A 16,654-nucleotide genomic window follows, 5' to 3' on the forward strand; every position below is an offset into this window, starting at 1 on the left:
CCAGAGCACGAACGAGGGACACTGACCCCAGAGCAGGAACGAGGGACACTGACCCCAGAGCAGGAACAGGAACGGAGGCTGTGCCCTCCTGGGGCAAGCAGGAGCACACCAGGAAGGTGAGTAGGGTCTGAGGGAGCAGCGTGGGCAAGTGATGGGCTCAGAGCAATGCCCCAGGGCGGGAGGACACAGGGACAAACCCCCCAGTGCTCCCAACCCGGGCACGAGCAGGAGCACCCTTAAACCTGCTGGAATCCTTGTGACCCACTTTGGTCCTGAATGCCACCCCCTGCAGCCCGTGGGGGTGGGCAGCTGGAGCTGAGGATGGCTCCTGAATCCAGGGCCCCTCTGGGTCATCCCTCACAGCCCCGCAACAGAGGAGCCACTGCCTGGCTCTGCAGAGGGGACTGTCCCACCACTGCCCACCGGCCACGCGGGGCTCCTTGCGAGGGACAAACACGGCTGGGGAGGGAATGTGGGCACCACTCCAAGGTGGCACCTCTGTGTGGCACGTCCAGGATGGATGGGCTGTGCCAGGCTTGGGGGTCTGTGCCATGCCACCCTCAGCTCCATGGTGACACTGTGCAGGATGGGCTGTGATGGTGTCCCCTGCAGTGACACCATCCATGGTGGGTATGCTGTGCCAATGTCACCTGCACAGTGACACCATCCACAGTTCATGGGCTGTGCCAATGTCACCTGCACAGTGACACCATCCACAGTGCACGGGCTGTGCCAGTGTCCCCTGCACAGTGACATCATCCATGGTGGGTGTGCTGTGCCAGTGTCCCCTGCAGTGACACCATCCATGGTGGGTATGCTGTGCCAATGTCACCTGCACAGTGACACCATCCACAGTTCATGGGCTGTGCCAATGTCACCTGCACAGTGACACCATCCACAGTGCACGGGCTGTGCCAGTGTCACCTGCACAGTGACACCATCCACGGTGGATGAGCTGTGCCAGTGTCCCCTGCACAGTGACACCATCCACAGTGGATGAGCTGTGCCAGTGTCACCTGCACAGTGACACCATCCATGGTGGGTGTGCTGTGCCAGTGTCACCTGCAGTGACACCACCCACAGTGCATGTGCTGTGCCAGTGTCACCTGCACAGTGACACCATCCACAGTGGATGAGCTGTGCCAGTGTCACCTGCACAGTGACACCATCCATGGTGGGTGTGCTGTGCCAATGTCACCTGCACAGTGACACCATCCATGGTGGGTGTACTGTGCCAGTGTCACCTGCACAGTGACACCATCCATGGTGGGTGTGCTGTGCCAATGTCACCTGCACAGTGACACCATCCATGGTGGGTGTGCTGTGCCAGTGTCCCCTGCACAGTGACACCATCCATGGTGGGTGTGCTGTGCCAGTGTCACCTGCAGTGACACCATCCATGGTGGGTGTGCTGTGCCAATGTCACCTGCACAGTGACACCATCCACAGTGGATGAGCTGTGCCAGTGTCACCTGCACAGTGACACCATCCATGGTGGGTGTGCTGTGCCAATGTCACCTGCACAGTGACACCATCCATGGTGGGTATGCTGTGCCAGTGTCCCCTGCAGTGACACCACCCACAGTGCATGTGCTGTGCCAGTGTCACCTGCACAGTGACACCATCCATGGTGGGTGTGCTGTGCCAATGTCACCTGCACAGTGACACCATCCACGGTGGATGAGCTGTGCCAGTGTCCCCTGCAGTGACACCATCCACGGTGGATGGGCTGTGCTGGGATGGACGGGCTGTGCTGTGTCACCCTCACTTCCATGGTGGCTCTGTCCCCAGCATGCTGTGCCAGCCTCACCTCTGCACTGTGACACTTGGTGACACCATGGGCAGTGTCTCCCCAGGCAGTGTCCAGCTGGACAGACCCACAGGCACCGTGAGGGAGGATCCCAGTGACGAGCAGACGGATTCCAGGTCCCACCAGCCCTGGCTGGACTCTGTCCTTGGCTGCCCCACCCCACTCCATGTGTCCCTGCACCCCACCTCTCTGACTGCCTCCAAGGGCAGCTGGGCATGGATGATGGCCTTCCCCATCCTGCAGTGCCCCTTCTGCCCTGCCTCACCCACAGCACTGCATCGCTCTGGGATTCCCAATCCCCTCCAACATCCCTGTCCTCACTCAGCCATTTCTTCTCCTCATACACGAGCACAGACCCTCTCCTGTCACAGTGATGCCCTTCCCAGTCCAGCTCCCTTTCCCTTCCTCCCTCCCATCCCACGGGAAGCTTATGCCCAGCTCTGCCTGTTCCAGGACACCCCAGCTGTCCTGGGGGTTTGCTCAGACATCAGCATCTCCTCTCTGCTCCACCAACACATCACCCTTTCCATTGCAGTGTCCACGTTCCCAGTGCTTTATCCATGGTTTTACCTGTCCTAGAGCTCCTGTCCTCATCCCGCCCTTTCCATTGCAGTGTCCACATTCCCAGTGCTTTATCCATGGTTTTACCTGTCCTAGAGCTCCTGTCCTGCGCTGGAAGGGGCTGGCAGAGACCAGACCCGCTGTTTTGTTGCAGCAGTTCGTGGCAGGGTGATGGAAATGCTGCAGCCAGGGGGAAGCTCTGAGGATCCCACACCGCTGAGCCGCCCGCCGTGCCCGCCGGGATCGGCTGCCGGCTCCCGCCACCGCTCCTCGCTCTTAATCCCCCCAGCAAGCCGAGAATTGATTATTCAGCGGCTCCCAGGACGCCTCGGAACATCCGTGCCCGCGGGGCTGTGGCTGCCCCGAGGAGCCGCCCCCCTGGCTCCGGGGGTGATGGATGGATTCGTGCCCTCTCTCCAGGGAACCCCGAGCACTGGCACGGGCGTGAATCCCAACCCAGGAGAGATCGGTTCCTGCTGGAAGCAAGAGGGAGCCACGAGGGGAGGGTGGTGGGAGTGCTGGGGTCCCTGGGGAGATCCTGTGCCATGCTCCGTGCCAGGGCATGGCCACAGGGACCTGACCAAAGCCACTGGGACGGTGGCACCGGTTCTCCTCCACACAGATGGGAACTGGGAGCTGGGGGGGATAACCCTCGGAGGGGATAACCCTGGGATAACCAAATCCCACCCTGGGCTCCGCTGGAGGAGCCTGTTGGAGCAGGAGTGGCTGAGAGCCATCACCCCATGTGCAGTCACCTTGTCTGCGGGGACCTTATGGGGACAGGGATGGAGCAAAAACCCCGGAGCAGCCCAGGCACCTCCACCAGACATCCCGGGTGTCCCACCAGACATCCCAAGCATGTGCAGGGTGGCAGGATGAGCTGCACCCCGGGCCTGGCAGAGGCAGGAAAGTGCCTGGAGAGGGTGACAAGGGGGGACCAGGCACCCACCACCCCCGGGTGACGCTCAGATGGGACCCTGTGGAATCAGGGGCTGAATCCCTGTCGGGAGACATGGATGGCCATGTTGGGAGATCGCAGGCACCGGCAAGAGGCTTAACTTTAAAAAAAAAAAAAGGTTTATTTATTTCAAGATCTTACTTTTTTTTTCACCTTTTTTGTTGTTTTTACCTGTATTTCAAAAAAAGTGGGGCAAAAGTACAAAAAAAGTCAGTTGCGGGACGGCAAAGGTTTAGAAATCACAGCGCGGAACGAACCCAAGCGAGAAACACGGAGCACGAACCAAACACCCCCACGACACGGCCGAATTATTACTGGAATTTTTGTTTTCCTCGGTACAAAACACACCAAAGCATGCCACGTAGCGGGAGGGACGCGGGGCGGGAGGAGAGGCTGCGGTTCGGGGGAGCCTGAGCCCGGCTCCGGCCCCGCCGCCGCCCCGGGCCCGCCGCTCACGTCAGGTTGTTCTGGAGGCAGTTCAGCTCCCCCACGTCCTGCTCCCCTTTGCCGCCGTCGTGCTTGGGCGACGTCGAGTTGTGGATGTTGAAGGGCTCCTCGTCCTTCAGGCAGGATTTCAGCGAGTCCTGCAGCTTGTGGGGAGCGCTGGGATCGTCCTGCGGGAGAGAGGGGGGTCAGGGCGGGGCCGGGATGGGGCGGGACCCAGCGAGGGCACCCACGTCCCACTGACCCCTCGCAGAGAGCCGCTGGGGGGACAGATGTCCCTTCCGAGCCCAGATGGCGGCACGGGGGAACCGCGGCGCTCGCAGCACAGGGACAGGGCCCGACCCCCCCGCGGTGACGCCGTCCCCCAGCACAGCCTCCCCACCTCGGCTCCCAAAGCGCCCAGGAGCTGTGCCAGCCTAGGAGCCCGTGCCAGCCTCGGGCACAGCATCCCCCCGGGCCATCCGCCCAGCGTCCCCGCCCGGTTCCCGTCCCCAGCCCGGCGCATCGCCGCGTCCCCGCGACAAGCAGCCACTGCCGGCGCTTGGCAGGAGCCCAGAGGGGCTGGCTTTATTGCGGTTCCTCAGCGTACAGCCCGTGCCCCCGCGCCGCTGGCAAAGCCGGGCACGCCTCTTCCCGCCGTCCCCCCGCTGCAGCATCCTCCGCTCCGGGGCCGGGCCCGCACCCCCGGCACGAGCGGCCCCGCCGGCCCCGGCACCGGCACCGGCACCGGCACCGGCTGTGGGCGGCGGCTGCGCCCGCTCGGTCCGCTGTGGGCACGGCAGGGCACGGCAGGGCGGGGCAGGGCAGGGCAGGGGAGCCTGCCGGGCCGGGCCGGGCCGGCCGTGGTGGTTCCGGTGCTGCCGGTGCCACGCGGAGAGCGGCAGACGGACGGGGACACCCAAGGGCCGGCGTCACACAGGGACAGGATCCCCATCTCCTGGGCAGTGACCTCCGGCCAGTCCCGAGCTGGTGCCATTGGCTGCAGGATCCCTCCAAAAACCCCTTTCCGGGGGGGTGCTGACCCTGCTGACCCCTCCTCATCCTCGCAGTGCTGCTGCGTCCCAGGCACCGTGTGCCGAGCCCTCCAGCTCCGGAGGGACGGGGGATGTGCCGGGGAGCGGCACCGAGCTCATCCCGAGGCGCATCCTCTCGGCAGCGGGGAGGGAGCCGGCCCCGGAGCCTCCTGCCAGGGCGGCTAGGGCTGCTAAAGGCGGTCGGAAGACGGGGAACACCGGCCGTGGGTGGGGGAAGGCTAAAGGGACCTACGCTCCTCCTCCGGCTCCGCAAAGCCCTTCGCTTCTCTCTGTTCCGAGTCGAAAGACAGCAGGTTGGATCCCGGGGATGCCGGGGGTGCACCCCAACCACGGCAGCACCCGCAGCGTGTCACTGTGCAGCACCCGCGGCCATCCGCCGCTCCTGCCGGCGATGCCGCAGCCAGGGAGCACCGCCTGCCCCACTGTCCCCTCCCTGAACACCGGCACAGCCACCCCGCCACCCTCACACTGAGCCAAAGCCATCGGGAGCTCGGGATGGCGGCTCCCGGGGAGCCACACAGGCAGGAGGGGACGGGGAAGGGACAGGGGGTGACACTGCCCCCCTGCCTGGCCTCGGTCCAGTGTCGGTCAGCGGGGAGCCAGCAGCGAGGGGACAGAGCTGTGACCATGGCAGGACGGGGACAGGAGGGCAGCGCTGGGATCATGGGGGGGTCAGAGGTCACCAGACAGAGGGACAGGGACGGGACAGGAAGAGGGACGGGGGGATGGGGCCACACAGCTCCTTACGTTTGGGTGGGAGCCCTCGGCGATGGTGGACAGGGAGAAGTTGTCGTTGTGCAGCTCGGACGGGGTGCGGTATCTGCGGGGCCAGGAGAGCAGGGTGAGAGCAGGACCCCCCCCAGCCCCGCCCTCCTTTTGGGGTGACCCTGCTTTGGGGTGGCGGGTAACTGGTCCCAGCACTGGAGGTCTGAGGGGGTAAATGTCCCCAGGGCTGGAAGTCTGGGCTAAATACCCCAGATCTAAGGGCTTTGGAGAGATAAATCTTCCCTGCTCTGGGGGTTTGGGGTTTTGTAACCCCAGATCTAAGGGCTTTGGAGGGATAAATCTTCCCTGCTCTGGGGGTTTGGGGTTTTGTAACCCCAGCTCTGAAGATTTGGGGAGCTAAATGCCTCCAAGTCTGGGGGGCTTGGGGGACTCAGTACACCCAGAGATGGAGGTCTACAGGCTTAAATGTCCTGAACTCTGGAGGTTTGGGGACTAAATGTCCCCAGGGATTGAGCTGCGGCTAAAGGAGCCCAGTGTGACATTTTGGGGGGCTCGGTGCCCCCAGCTCTGGGGTTTTGGGGGTAGCTGGGCTCTGGGCAGGAGAGCAGCAAGGGCAGCCCGGGGCAGGGCTGGAGAGGCAGACCCGGGAACTGGCACGGAGCCTCCCTGCTAATTACACTTGGCATTTCCAAACACTAATTAACAGCTCATTAGGGACCCGGCTGGGAAGGCTCCCTCCTCCCTGCTCCAGGAGCTGGCCAGCAGTGGCCGGGGGGGGGGGTGACCCCAAACCCTTCCCCGTCACCCCCCAGCCCTGTCCCCAGCCGGACCGTCCCCGATGGCCGCCCCGCCGCCGTGCCCAGCTCCCAGCGAGGCAGATTAACTGGTGCCAGTCAGGAGCGGCTTTGAGGGATTAACCGCGGAGCAGGAGCCGCAGCCACGTCCCCCGCCTCCGGCAGCTCTCCCACCCACCGTCCCCGCGTCCCCAGCGGCACCGGCGGTGCCGGTGACACCAGCAGGGCAGGGGTGTGCGGGGCTGGCCCGGGGTGTCCCCGTCACTCACTTGGTCTTGCGCAGTTTGCTGTTCTCCGTCTTGAGCAGGTAGAGCTTCTTGGCGAAGAACACGGTGAGCATGAAGAGCAGCAGCACCACGAGCGCGGCCGAGCCCACGGCCACGCACATCACCTGGAAGTCGGTGACGATGGACTCGCAGCGCGTGCCCTTGTGCCACGTGTAGTCCTGCGTGTTGCACCTGCCGGGGGACGCGCTCAGAGGCATCCCCCGCCCCAAAACGCGTCCCCCCGCCCCAAAACGTGCCCGGAGCATCCTCGGGGGATGCGGTGTTTGTACCTGCGGGGGTTACGGGGGTCTGGGGGGGATGGGATGAGCGGGTGACACCCGAGGGGGTGACACCGAGCGAGATGGGGACACTGGGGCAGCCGGGAGCGGGGTCGGGGTCTCCCGACGGTGCTGGCGCCCCGCACCAGCAGCTCCCAGCCCCAGCGGCGGCGGGAGCAGGGAGGGCTCCCCCGCGTCCCCCCGGGCGCGGTGCCAGCCGCGGGGCACACCCGGTGCGTGCGGCACAGCCGGCGTCGCCTCCCGGCGCAATCTGCCGGGCCCGATTAGCGCGGCCGCCCCGCAGGCTCGGCCCTGACCTAATTCCTGGGCAGCCGCCGCCCGGGGCCAGGGAAACCCCCCTGCATCCCGGGAATGGCGCTGCGGGGCACTCAGAGCCCGGGAACCGCCTGCCGAGGGGGTGCAAGGGCTCGGAATTGAATGAAAAATGATGGAAAGGCTGGGAGCGGGGTGTCAGGGGCATGGAGAGCCCAGGGATGGAGCACAGAGAAGGGAGAGCCCAGGGATGGAGCACAGAGAAGGGAGAGCCCAGGGATGAGGAGCACAGAGAAGGGAGAGCTCAGGGATGAGGAGCACAGAGAAGGGAGAGCCCATGGATGGAGCACAGAGAAGGGAGAGCCCAGGGATGAGGAGCATGGAGGATGCAGAGCCTGGGAATGGAGTGTGGAGAGGGAGACTGCAAGGATGGGGTGCATGGAGGATGGAGAGATGAGGAGTGGGGCACACAATGGATGGAAACACTGAGAATGCCAGGCCAGGAGGATGGAGAGCCCAGGGATGGGGCAGAGGGAATGGAGAACCCAAGGATGAGGAACTTGGGGTGGGACAGACCAGGAATGAGGTGAAAGGGGTGGAGAGGCCAGGAATGGGTTGCAGGAGATGGAAGCACTGGGAATAGTGTGCATGGGTGGTGGAGAGCCCAGGGATGGGTACGGGGGGATGAAGAGCCCAGGGATGGAATGCATGGAGTAGAGAGAGACTGGGAGTGGGGGTGCACAAGGGCTGGAAGGACTGGGAATGAGACACATGGGAATGGAGAGCCTGGGGATGGGGTGCAGGGGATGGGAACACTGGGATGGAGTGCAGGAGATGGAGAGCCCAGGGATGGGGTGCAGGGATGGTGAGCCCAGGGATGGTGAGCCCAGGGATGGTGAGCCCCAGGATGGGATGCAGGGGATGGAGAACCCCAGGATGGGGTGCAGGGGATAGACAGCCCAGGGATGGTGAGCCCCAGGATGGAATGCAGGGATAGTGAGCAGGGGATGGTGAGCCCAGGGATGGGGTGCAGGGATAGTGAGCAGGGGATGGTGAGCCCAGGGATGGGGTGCAGGGATAGTGAGCAGGGGATGGTGAGCCCAGGGATGGGGTGCAGGGATGGTGAGCCCAGGGATGGCCAGCCCCACACCCCAGCCCGCCGGGCCCCACTCCTTACCGGCAGAAGGCCCCGTGGCTCTCCACCAGGTAGCACTGGCCGCCGTTGTGGCAGTAGCTGGGGACGAGGTCGCAGAGGGAGCGGCAGGAGCTGTTGTGCCGCACGTAGCCGCTCCGGCACTCGGAGCCGTTGTCGGGCGGGCCCCGCTCCCCGGGCCGCGGCCAGGCCGTGGGGCTGCCCCCGGCCAGCCCGGGCGGCGGCGGCGGGGCCGCGGCGCGGTGCCCGGTGGGCCGCGGCTCCTGCGGGGCGGGCGCGGCGCCGGGCACGGCCGAGGCGGGCGGTCTGTAGCCGTTCTCGTCCTCCAGCCCGCCGTCTTCCTCCTCCTCCTCTTCCTCCTCGTCCTCCAGCTCGTCCTCGTCGTCCCCGTCGGCGTAGAAGGAGGTGGTGGGGTAGAAATCGGCGTCGTCGAAGGGCGTGAAGTCGTCGTAGAGCTCATGCAGGGCCCAGGGCGTGGCCGCCCCCTCGGGCTCCCGCCGCCGCGCCGAGCCCGCCGCGCCCCGGCCGGCCCCGGGGAAGCCCCCCAGTCCCTCGCCCCCCTCGAACAGGTCGTAGTAATCGACGTCGATGATGTCGGAGCCCGTGCGGTCGGCCGGGGGCTTGGGCGGGCCCGTGGCTGCCGTGACGGGCTCCTGCAGCCACGTCAGGTCGGTCCAGCCGCGGGCCCCCTGCGCCGGGGCCGGGCTGGAGGCGGCGGCCCAGAGCCCGGGGCACCCCCGAGTCCCCCGGCGGCGGCCGCGGGGCCGGGCTCGCCCAGCACGGGGGGTGCGCGGCGCGGCCGAGCCCCCGGCAGCCGGCAGCAGGTCGGATTCGGCGGAGTCGGTGGCGAGCTGGGGCCCGGGGGCTCGGCAGCGCGGCCGGGAGCCCCCCGAAGCCCCCCGGGGCGGGCGGGGAGCCCGGCGTGGGGCGGTCACCGCTGCCCGGCTCCTCGGGGCTGCCGAGCGCCACCGGCACCGTGCCCCCGTCCCCGGGCCAGGTGACGGCTCGGGGGGGCACGGCGCTGGCCTCGCCCTCCCCGGCGCACCCCGGGCACGCCTCGGGCACGGCCGAGGGCTCCGTGGTGGCCGTGCCCCCCCCGGGGGGCTCTAGCTGGGGTCCCGCCGCGGCCCCCCCGGCGCTGGTGCTGTTGCTGGGTCCCCCCGGGGGGTCTCCGCTCGCCAGGTCCCATTTCGGGGGGCTGCTCTCCAGCGAGCCCTCCCAGGCTCTCCCCTCGCCAGCGCTGGAGTTTTGGGGGGGCCACGCGGATGCTGGGGGGGGCAAGGAGAGAAAGAGGTGTCAGAGGTGCCCCCGCACCCCTGGGACGATGTGGCAGCCCGGGGGGGTCCAACAGGTCCCCCACCTGCTCCACCTTGCACCCACCTGGATGCACCACAAGGACCTGGGGGTCGGGGGGGCTGCACCCCGAATCCTTGAGCCTCTCCCCGGGGTACTGATGGGGTGAAACCCACAGAAGCCCCCCAGCTCTGTGGGTGCCCCCACACCCAACTCTGTGCCGCCCCCCCTCAGCACAGCCCCCCCAACACAAGCTGCCCCCGGCCCTGCACCCTCAGCTGCCCTTCAAGGGAATCCAGCCCCACTGCAAAGGGATCCATCCCCCTGCAAAGGGATCCAGCCCCACTGCAAAGGGATCCATCCCCCTGCAAAGGGATCCAGCCCCCTGCAAAGGGATCCATCCCCCTGCAAAGGGATCCATCCCCACTGCAAAGGGATCCAGCCCCCTGCAAAGGGATCCAGCCCCTTGCAAAGGGATCCAGCCCCCATGCAAGGGGAGCCTGCCCTCCCCAAGAGAAATCAACCCCCCAAAAGGGGATCCAGCCCTCCTGTGGTTCTTGTGAGCGCACTCCACACACACAGCGGGCTGCAGCTCCCTGTGATGGGATGCAGCCCCGCTCCCGCCCCATCTCTGCGAGGGGATCCAGCCCCTCGGCTGCTGCGGCTGCAGCCGCTCCACACAACGGGATCGGCCCCTGCGGCGGGATCAGCCCCTCTGCAATGGAATCCGGCCCCTTGCGAGGGGATCAGCCCTGTCTGCCGCCCGCCTGTCCATCCGGACGCACAGAGCAGCATCCAGCCCTCCCCACGCCGGGATCCAGCCCCCGGCAAGCGGATCCAGCCCTCCTCCGGCTCCCGCGAGTGCGCCCCATACCCAGCCCCAGATCCCGCCCCTGCAAGGGGATCCGGCTCCCTGCAAGGGGATCCAGCCCCTTTCCAAGGGTATCCGACTCCCCCTGCAATGGAATCCAGCCCCTTCCAAGGGGATCCACCCCCCCTCCGGCTCCTGCGAGTGCACCCCATAATCCCGAGAGGATCCAGCCCCTGCAAGGGAATCCGGTCCCTCCTGCACGGGGCTCCAGCCCTTCCCTGGCTCCTGCAGATGCTCGCCCTGCACACGCGGGGATCCAGCCCTGCCGCAAGGGACCCGGCCCCACGCACGGGATCCCGCCCGCCCTGCAAGGGGCTCCAGCCCTTCCCTGGCTCCTGCAGATGCCCCCCCTCCCCATGAAGGGATCCAGCCCCCGGCCGCAGGATCAACAGCATCCCTTCCCCCCCCGCACAGGGATCCAGCCCCCGCCCGGGGGGATCCACCTTCCCCCGGCTGCAGCCCCCCCGCAGCAGCAGCGGGATCCGGCCCCGGGAAGGGGATTCCCCCCCCCCGTCCCCAGCCCGCAGCCCCCCCCGGGATCCCCCCCGCGCCGGGATCCGCCCCCCCCCGCCCGTGCCGTGTGTCCCCGGTCCCGGTACGCACCGAGGGCGCCGATCGCCAGCAGCAGGGCCAGGGCGCGGGGGGCGCGGGGGGCGCGGGGGGCCATGGCGGCATGGAGGGACCCCGGCTCCGCCACGGGGCCGGCACCGGCAGCGGCTCCGCCCGCCCCGCTCCGAGCGAGCCGCGCCGAGCCGAGCGGAGCCGCGCCGAGCCGGGGGCCGGGCCGGGCGGCGGGGGCGGGACCGCGGACGCGGCGGCGGCTCCGGGCACGGGCACGGCACCCCCCCGGCACCCCGCGGGCAGCGGCGGGGGGCGCAGCCCGGGACCCCCGGCAGCGGGGGGACACAGCCCGGGACCCCCGGCAGCGGGGAGCACACACAGCCCGGGACCCCCGGCAGCGGCACCCCCGGAGGGGGACACATCCCGACAGCCCCCACCACCGAAGGACACACACCCTGGCACCTCCAGCATGGGCATCCTCTGGGGCACCGGGGGCACATTTTGGCACTGCCAGCATCGGGGGGACACCCCCCGGCAGCCCCCAGCCATCCTCGGGGAGGGACACATCCCGGCAGCAGCATCCCTGGGGCGGGGGACACAGGGGGCACAGCCCACACTGTCCCTGGGGCGGGGGACACAGAGGGCACAGCCCACACTGTCCCTGGGGGGACACAGGGGGCACACCCCACACTGTCCCGGGGGGACACAGGGGGCACACCCCACACTGTCCCTGGGGGGACACAGGGGGCACAGCCCACACTGTCCCTGGGGGGACACAGAGGGCACAGCCCACACTGTCCCTGGGGGGACACAGGGGGCACAGCCCACACTGTCCCGGGGGGGACACAGGGGGCACACCCCACACTGTCCCGGGGGGACACAGGGGGCACACCCCACACTGTCCCGGGGGGGACGCCAGGTTCACATCCCGGCACCCCCGCATCAGCACTCCTGGAGCAGGGCACCGGAGACACGTCCTGACCCCCCCAGCACAGGGGGAGCCTATCCCGGACCCCCCAGCGCCGTCATCGCTCTCTGACCCCCCAAACTGCTCCTACATGGGGCGAGGACCCCCCTGCCCCGGCACTGGGATGCCCTCCCAGCACCCCCAGCCCGCTCCGGGGGCACCGCGGGGCTCCGGCCCCCCCAGCAGAGCCCCCCGTGCCGGCTTGGACCCTCCTGTCCCCCGGCCCCGGCATTGCTGGCCCGTGCCAGACTGGTCCCGATGCCACCAGCTGTCCCCACGGCCTCTGTCACCGCCGGCCTGTCCCCGCGGGCGCCGCGGGCAGGGGCCGGGCAGGGGTGGGCAGGCAGGGCAGGGGGCTGCTCCAGGCCCTGCCCCAGCTCCAGGGGCAGCGTCCGGATGAGGCCGGGGAGGAGCCGGGAGGGGAGCAGGGCGCGGGCCCAGGTGCCCCCGGCGCAGGGTGGGGGTGGCACGGGCACAGCGCCCGGGGACAGCCCCGGCTGCTCTGGGTGCTCAGCCCCGGCCCCGCGGTGGGACAGCGGCTGCTCCCGGGCTGTCCCTGCGCCGCGGGCTCCATGGAGACCTGCCAAGGTCACCGAGCGTCCTTGGGCACCTCCACCTGCAGCACAGCGGGAATGTGTCTGTCATGGCCGCTCCACAGCCCGCATCCCACCTCGGGCATCCCGCACCCTGCACCGGGCATCCTGCCCTGGGCATCCCGCACCCTGCACCGGGCATCCTGCCCTGGGCATCCCAAATCCTGCACCGGGCATCCCACCTCGGGCATCCCACACCCTGCACCGGGCATCCCACTTCGGGCATCCCAAATCCTGCACCGGGCATCCTGCCCTGGGCATCCCACACCCTGCACTGGGCATCCTGCCCTGGGCATCCCACACCCTGCACTGGGCATCCCATATCCCAAAACTCACATCCCACATCCCAAGTCCTGCATCCCACATCCCAAATCCTGCATCCCCATATCCCAAATCTCACATCCCACATCGCAAATCTCACATCCCACATCCCAAAACTCACATCCCATATCCCAAATCTGACATCCCACATCCCAAATCCTACATCCCATATCCCAAATCCTACATCTCATATCCCAAACCCTGCATCCCATATCCCAAATCTCACATCCTGTATCCCAGATCTCACATCCCATATCCCAAATCCTGTATCCCACATCCCAAACCCTGCATCCCACCTCGGGTGTCCCCCATCAGACATCCCTTACCCCACACACCCCACACGAGTGCAGGATGCCAGGGCAGTGCTGGGGGCTCCCAGGGACCCCATTCCAGTGCCCCCCACTCCCACGCGGGACCCCCTGGTGTCCCCCCACCCCCCGGGCCGTGTGTGCAGGGCTGGGCTGGGGGGCTGGGCCGGGAACGGGGTCCCCTCTGCCCCAGCAGCGGCTCCTGGCCGGGCTCCTGCTGGGAACAAGCCCCGCTCTGTGCCCAGCTCTCAAAGGGGATTGAAGGGGCTGCACCTGCTTTGCATTCCCCAGGCTTCCGCCTCTGGATGCGTTTCCAAGGGGACCGGCCCCGGGGCCGCCTGGACGGACAGAGGGACACGGCCCTGACGGCTGGGAAAGGCTGGGAAGGGGCTGGGGGTGCCCATGGCTGGGGGTGCCACGGGCTGGGGGTGCCCATGGCTGGGGGGTGCCCAGTGCCAGGGCCCAGCCTGGCAGCAAGAGGCCGAGGGAAGATGGGTGGGATCTGGGGATGGGGACGGTGCTGGGATGGAGGGGATGGGATCTGGGGATGGGGATGATTCTGGGATGGAGGCTGGGATGGTGCTGGGATGGAGGAGATGGGATCCAGCAATGGGGATGATTCAGGGATGGAGGTGGGCAGGGCAGCAGCCCTGGGAGCTTCCAGCCCGCACAGTAACCCCTGGGGGCAGGAAGCTCGTGGGGCTGGCAGGGACACCCCAGGACCCCTGTTCCAGGCCTGCAGCCCCCCAGGGTCACATCTTGGGCACCTCCATGGCTGGGGGCTCCTCAGGACAGGCCAGGAGGTGTCCTGGAGCACAGCTCCTCCCCTCCGAGGTTGTGTGCCATGAGAGCCCTGGGGCACCGCATCCTGGGGTGTTCCCTATCCTGGGGGATCCCCTCCCACCCTCAGGGTCCCCTCAGGGTCCCGACATCCCGGGGGCTCCAGCCAGTGTCACCCGAGGGTCAGAGCCCCGTGAGGAGGGGCCTGGTGCTCCTGGGGACAAGACGCTGTTGGCAGGGGGGGACAGGGCTGGGACGTTCCCTGCAGCCCCCACAGCCCTCACAGCTCTGTACCCACCCCTGCTCCCAAGGCTCTGGAACAGCCAGGGTGGGCAGGAGCACCGAGGGTGTGACCCCACCTGGGGCAGAGCTCAGGGGGCACTGGGGGCACTGGGTGCTGTGTCCCTGCTCAGGGGGGCACTGGGGGCCGTGCAGAGCAGGAACATCCAGCTGGGACCATTCCAGAGCCTCCCTGCTCCCACAGCCCCAGGGCAAAGCGGGGCTGAGCCTTTGCAGCCCCGTGCCCAAAGCCAGGAGCAGCACAGCCCAGCCCAGCCCAGCCCCCAGATTCCCCCACATTCCTACAAACCTGCCTTGGGCTGGACCTCCTCAGCAGCAGAGGGATGGCAGGACAGACGGACAGGATGGACAGATGGACAGCGATGGCTCTTCAGTCTTGCAGGAGAAATCCAGCACCAGCTCCCTCACTTGGGAAGGACCAGCTGCTGCTGCCAAGTCTGGGTTTTCCTGGGGGAATCACTCAGAATATTAAAGATTATTTTAAAGACAGAACTGCAGCCCCCATTTGGGGCCCTTCCAGAGCAAATCCCTGAGCCCTGTCCATCCCTGCAGGGATCTGGGCAGGGATCTCACCCCAAACCCCTTCCCTGCCCACTTCAGCACTGGGAGTGGATCCTGCCCTGCCTGGGGATCCCCAGAAGCCCAGGGGAGGGGCTCTGCTCCCCAGTCCTGCTCCTGCCAGTGCTTGGCTCAGTCCCACCCTGGGCAGCCTCAGCTCATCCCTCAGCTCATCCCAGCCCAACCCAGCTGGCAGCTCCCCATGTCCCAGGGGCTGGGGGCAGCCCCACGCCAGCACCTCCCTCCTCCCTCGGGGCACCACTGGCTGCAGGTGCCAGCTCGGATTGTGACCCAGGATCCCGTGGGGATGGACACACAGACCGAGGCCCGGGGGAGGCCCAGGCTGGGCTGGGATCCCCTCCTTCCCAGCTCCCTGCCTCAGCTGAGCACCAGCGATTGCCCCATTCCTGTGTCCAGTGGTGATCCCAGGGGCATCCAGACCCAAGGGGTAACAGGGTAGGGGATGATATTTCCCCCCAGCTTCTGTTCCTCCCATCTCCTCTCCCCGCCTTTCCCTCCCCTCAGCCGGGCGCTGGAGAGGCTCAAATCCCCTTTTACCCTTATTTCTTTCATTAACAATATTGGAGAAGGGCGAAGAAAAGGAAGAGCTGGAACAAAGAGCCAGGACTGAGGTTGGTGTTTCCTGCCCCGGCCCGGGCCCCTCGGACACGCGAACCCTTCCCTGCCTCACAACATCCTGGGCGCTGAGCCTGAGCCCAGCGCTGAGCCCGGCTCAGCCAGGCGGGGTTCGGGGGCGGCTCTGTCCTCGGCTGGGGCTGGCACCGCCCGGGCTGGCTCCGAGGTGACGATTCCCGATGCGACACCGATCCCTGGAGGAGCCGCTCCCAACCCCTTCCTGCAGGAACTGACTCCCCCTGCCCCATCAGGCACGGCCAGGCTGCTCCCGCAGCCGGTGATCCCACAATCACCCGAATCCACAGGGCCCGGAGCAGGAGCCGTGTTTGGGAATGCAGGAGGCACAGAAATCCACAGATCCACCACCTCTGACTGTCCTGTGGTGCTGGAACTGGGATCTTCCCAAAAAACCCTTCCTGAGCCGCCCACGGGCTGGGGCGTTGGGGCTGCAGGGGCAGAGCCCGGGCAGGGGCAGGGTCCCGGGGTCTGAGCAGCCTCGGGCCCTGCAGGACCTGCCCGAGGGACAGAGCCCCCGGCTCCTGCTCTCCCTGCCATTCCTGAGCCACATTCCCCTGGGGCTGAGAGGGAAAAGGGGGGAGAGGTTTGACAATCACCTGCCACAGCTCCGAGCTGCAAGGAGAACCCTGAGTAAAGTGAGGCTGAGCTTTGGGGAGAGGAGCTGGCAGGGAGCTGCATCCCAGGGATGGAGCAGAACAACCCAGGGATGGAGCTGTACCCCCAGGGATGGAGCTGTACATCCCAGGATGGAGCTGTACATCCCAGGGATGGAGCTGTACATCCCAGGATGGAGCTGTACATCCCAGGGATGGAGCTGTACATCCCAGGATGGAGCTGTGCATCCCAGGGATGGAGCTGTGCATCCCACGGATGGTGCTGTACACCCCAGGATGGAGCTGTACACCCCAGGGATGGAGCTGTGCATCCCAGGATGGAGCTGTACATCCCAGGATGGAGCTGTACATCCCAGGATGGAGCTGTACACCCCAGGGATGGAGCTGTGCATCCCAGGATGGAGCTGTACATCCCAGGGATGGAGCTGTGCATCCCAGGGATGGAGCTGTACATCGGAGCGTCATCCCAGGGATGGGATGGGCTGTACATCCCAGGGATGGAGCTGTACACCCCAGGATGGAGCTGTATCCCAGGGA

General features: G+C 67.1%; 1 protein-coding gene across 1 annotated transcript; it reads right to left on the minus strand.

Annotated features, from left to right (window-relative positions):
- Window positions 1–3,825: 3,825 nt before the first annotated feature.
- On the minus strand, window positions 3,826–11,204 carry CSPG5 (chondroitin sulfate proteoglycan 5). Its single transcript, XM_030971503.1, is given in 8 exon segments — window positions 3,826–3,943; window positions 4,796–4,956; window positions 5,040–5,076; window positions 5,555–5,627; window positions 6,597–6,785; window positions 8,322–9,254; window positions 9,256–9,565; window positions 11,065–11,204. Coding segments are annotated over 7 exon segments (1,752 nt in total). The 5' UTR covers window positions 11,129–11,204; the 3' UTR covers window positions 3,826–3,943; window positions 4,796–4,810.
- Window positions 11,205–16,654: the final 5,450 nt, after the last annotated feature.

This window comes from Camarhynchus parvulus, chromosome 2 (genome assembly GCF_901933205.1).
Source record: "Camarhynchus parvulus chromosome 2, STF_HiC, whole genome shotgun sequence".
Taxonomy (NCBI): Eukaryota; Metazoa; Chordata; class Aves; order Passeriformes; family Thraupidae; genus Camarhynchus; species Camarhynchus parvulus.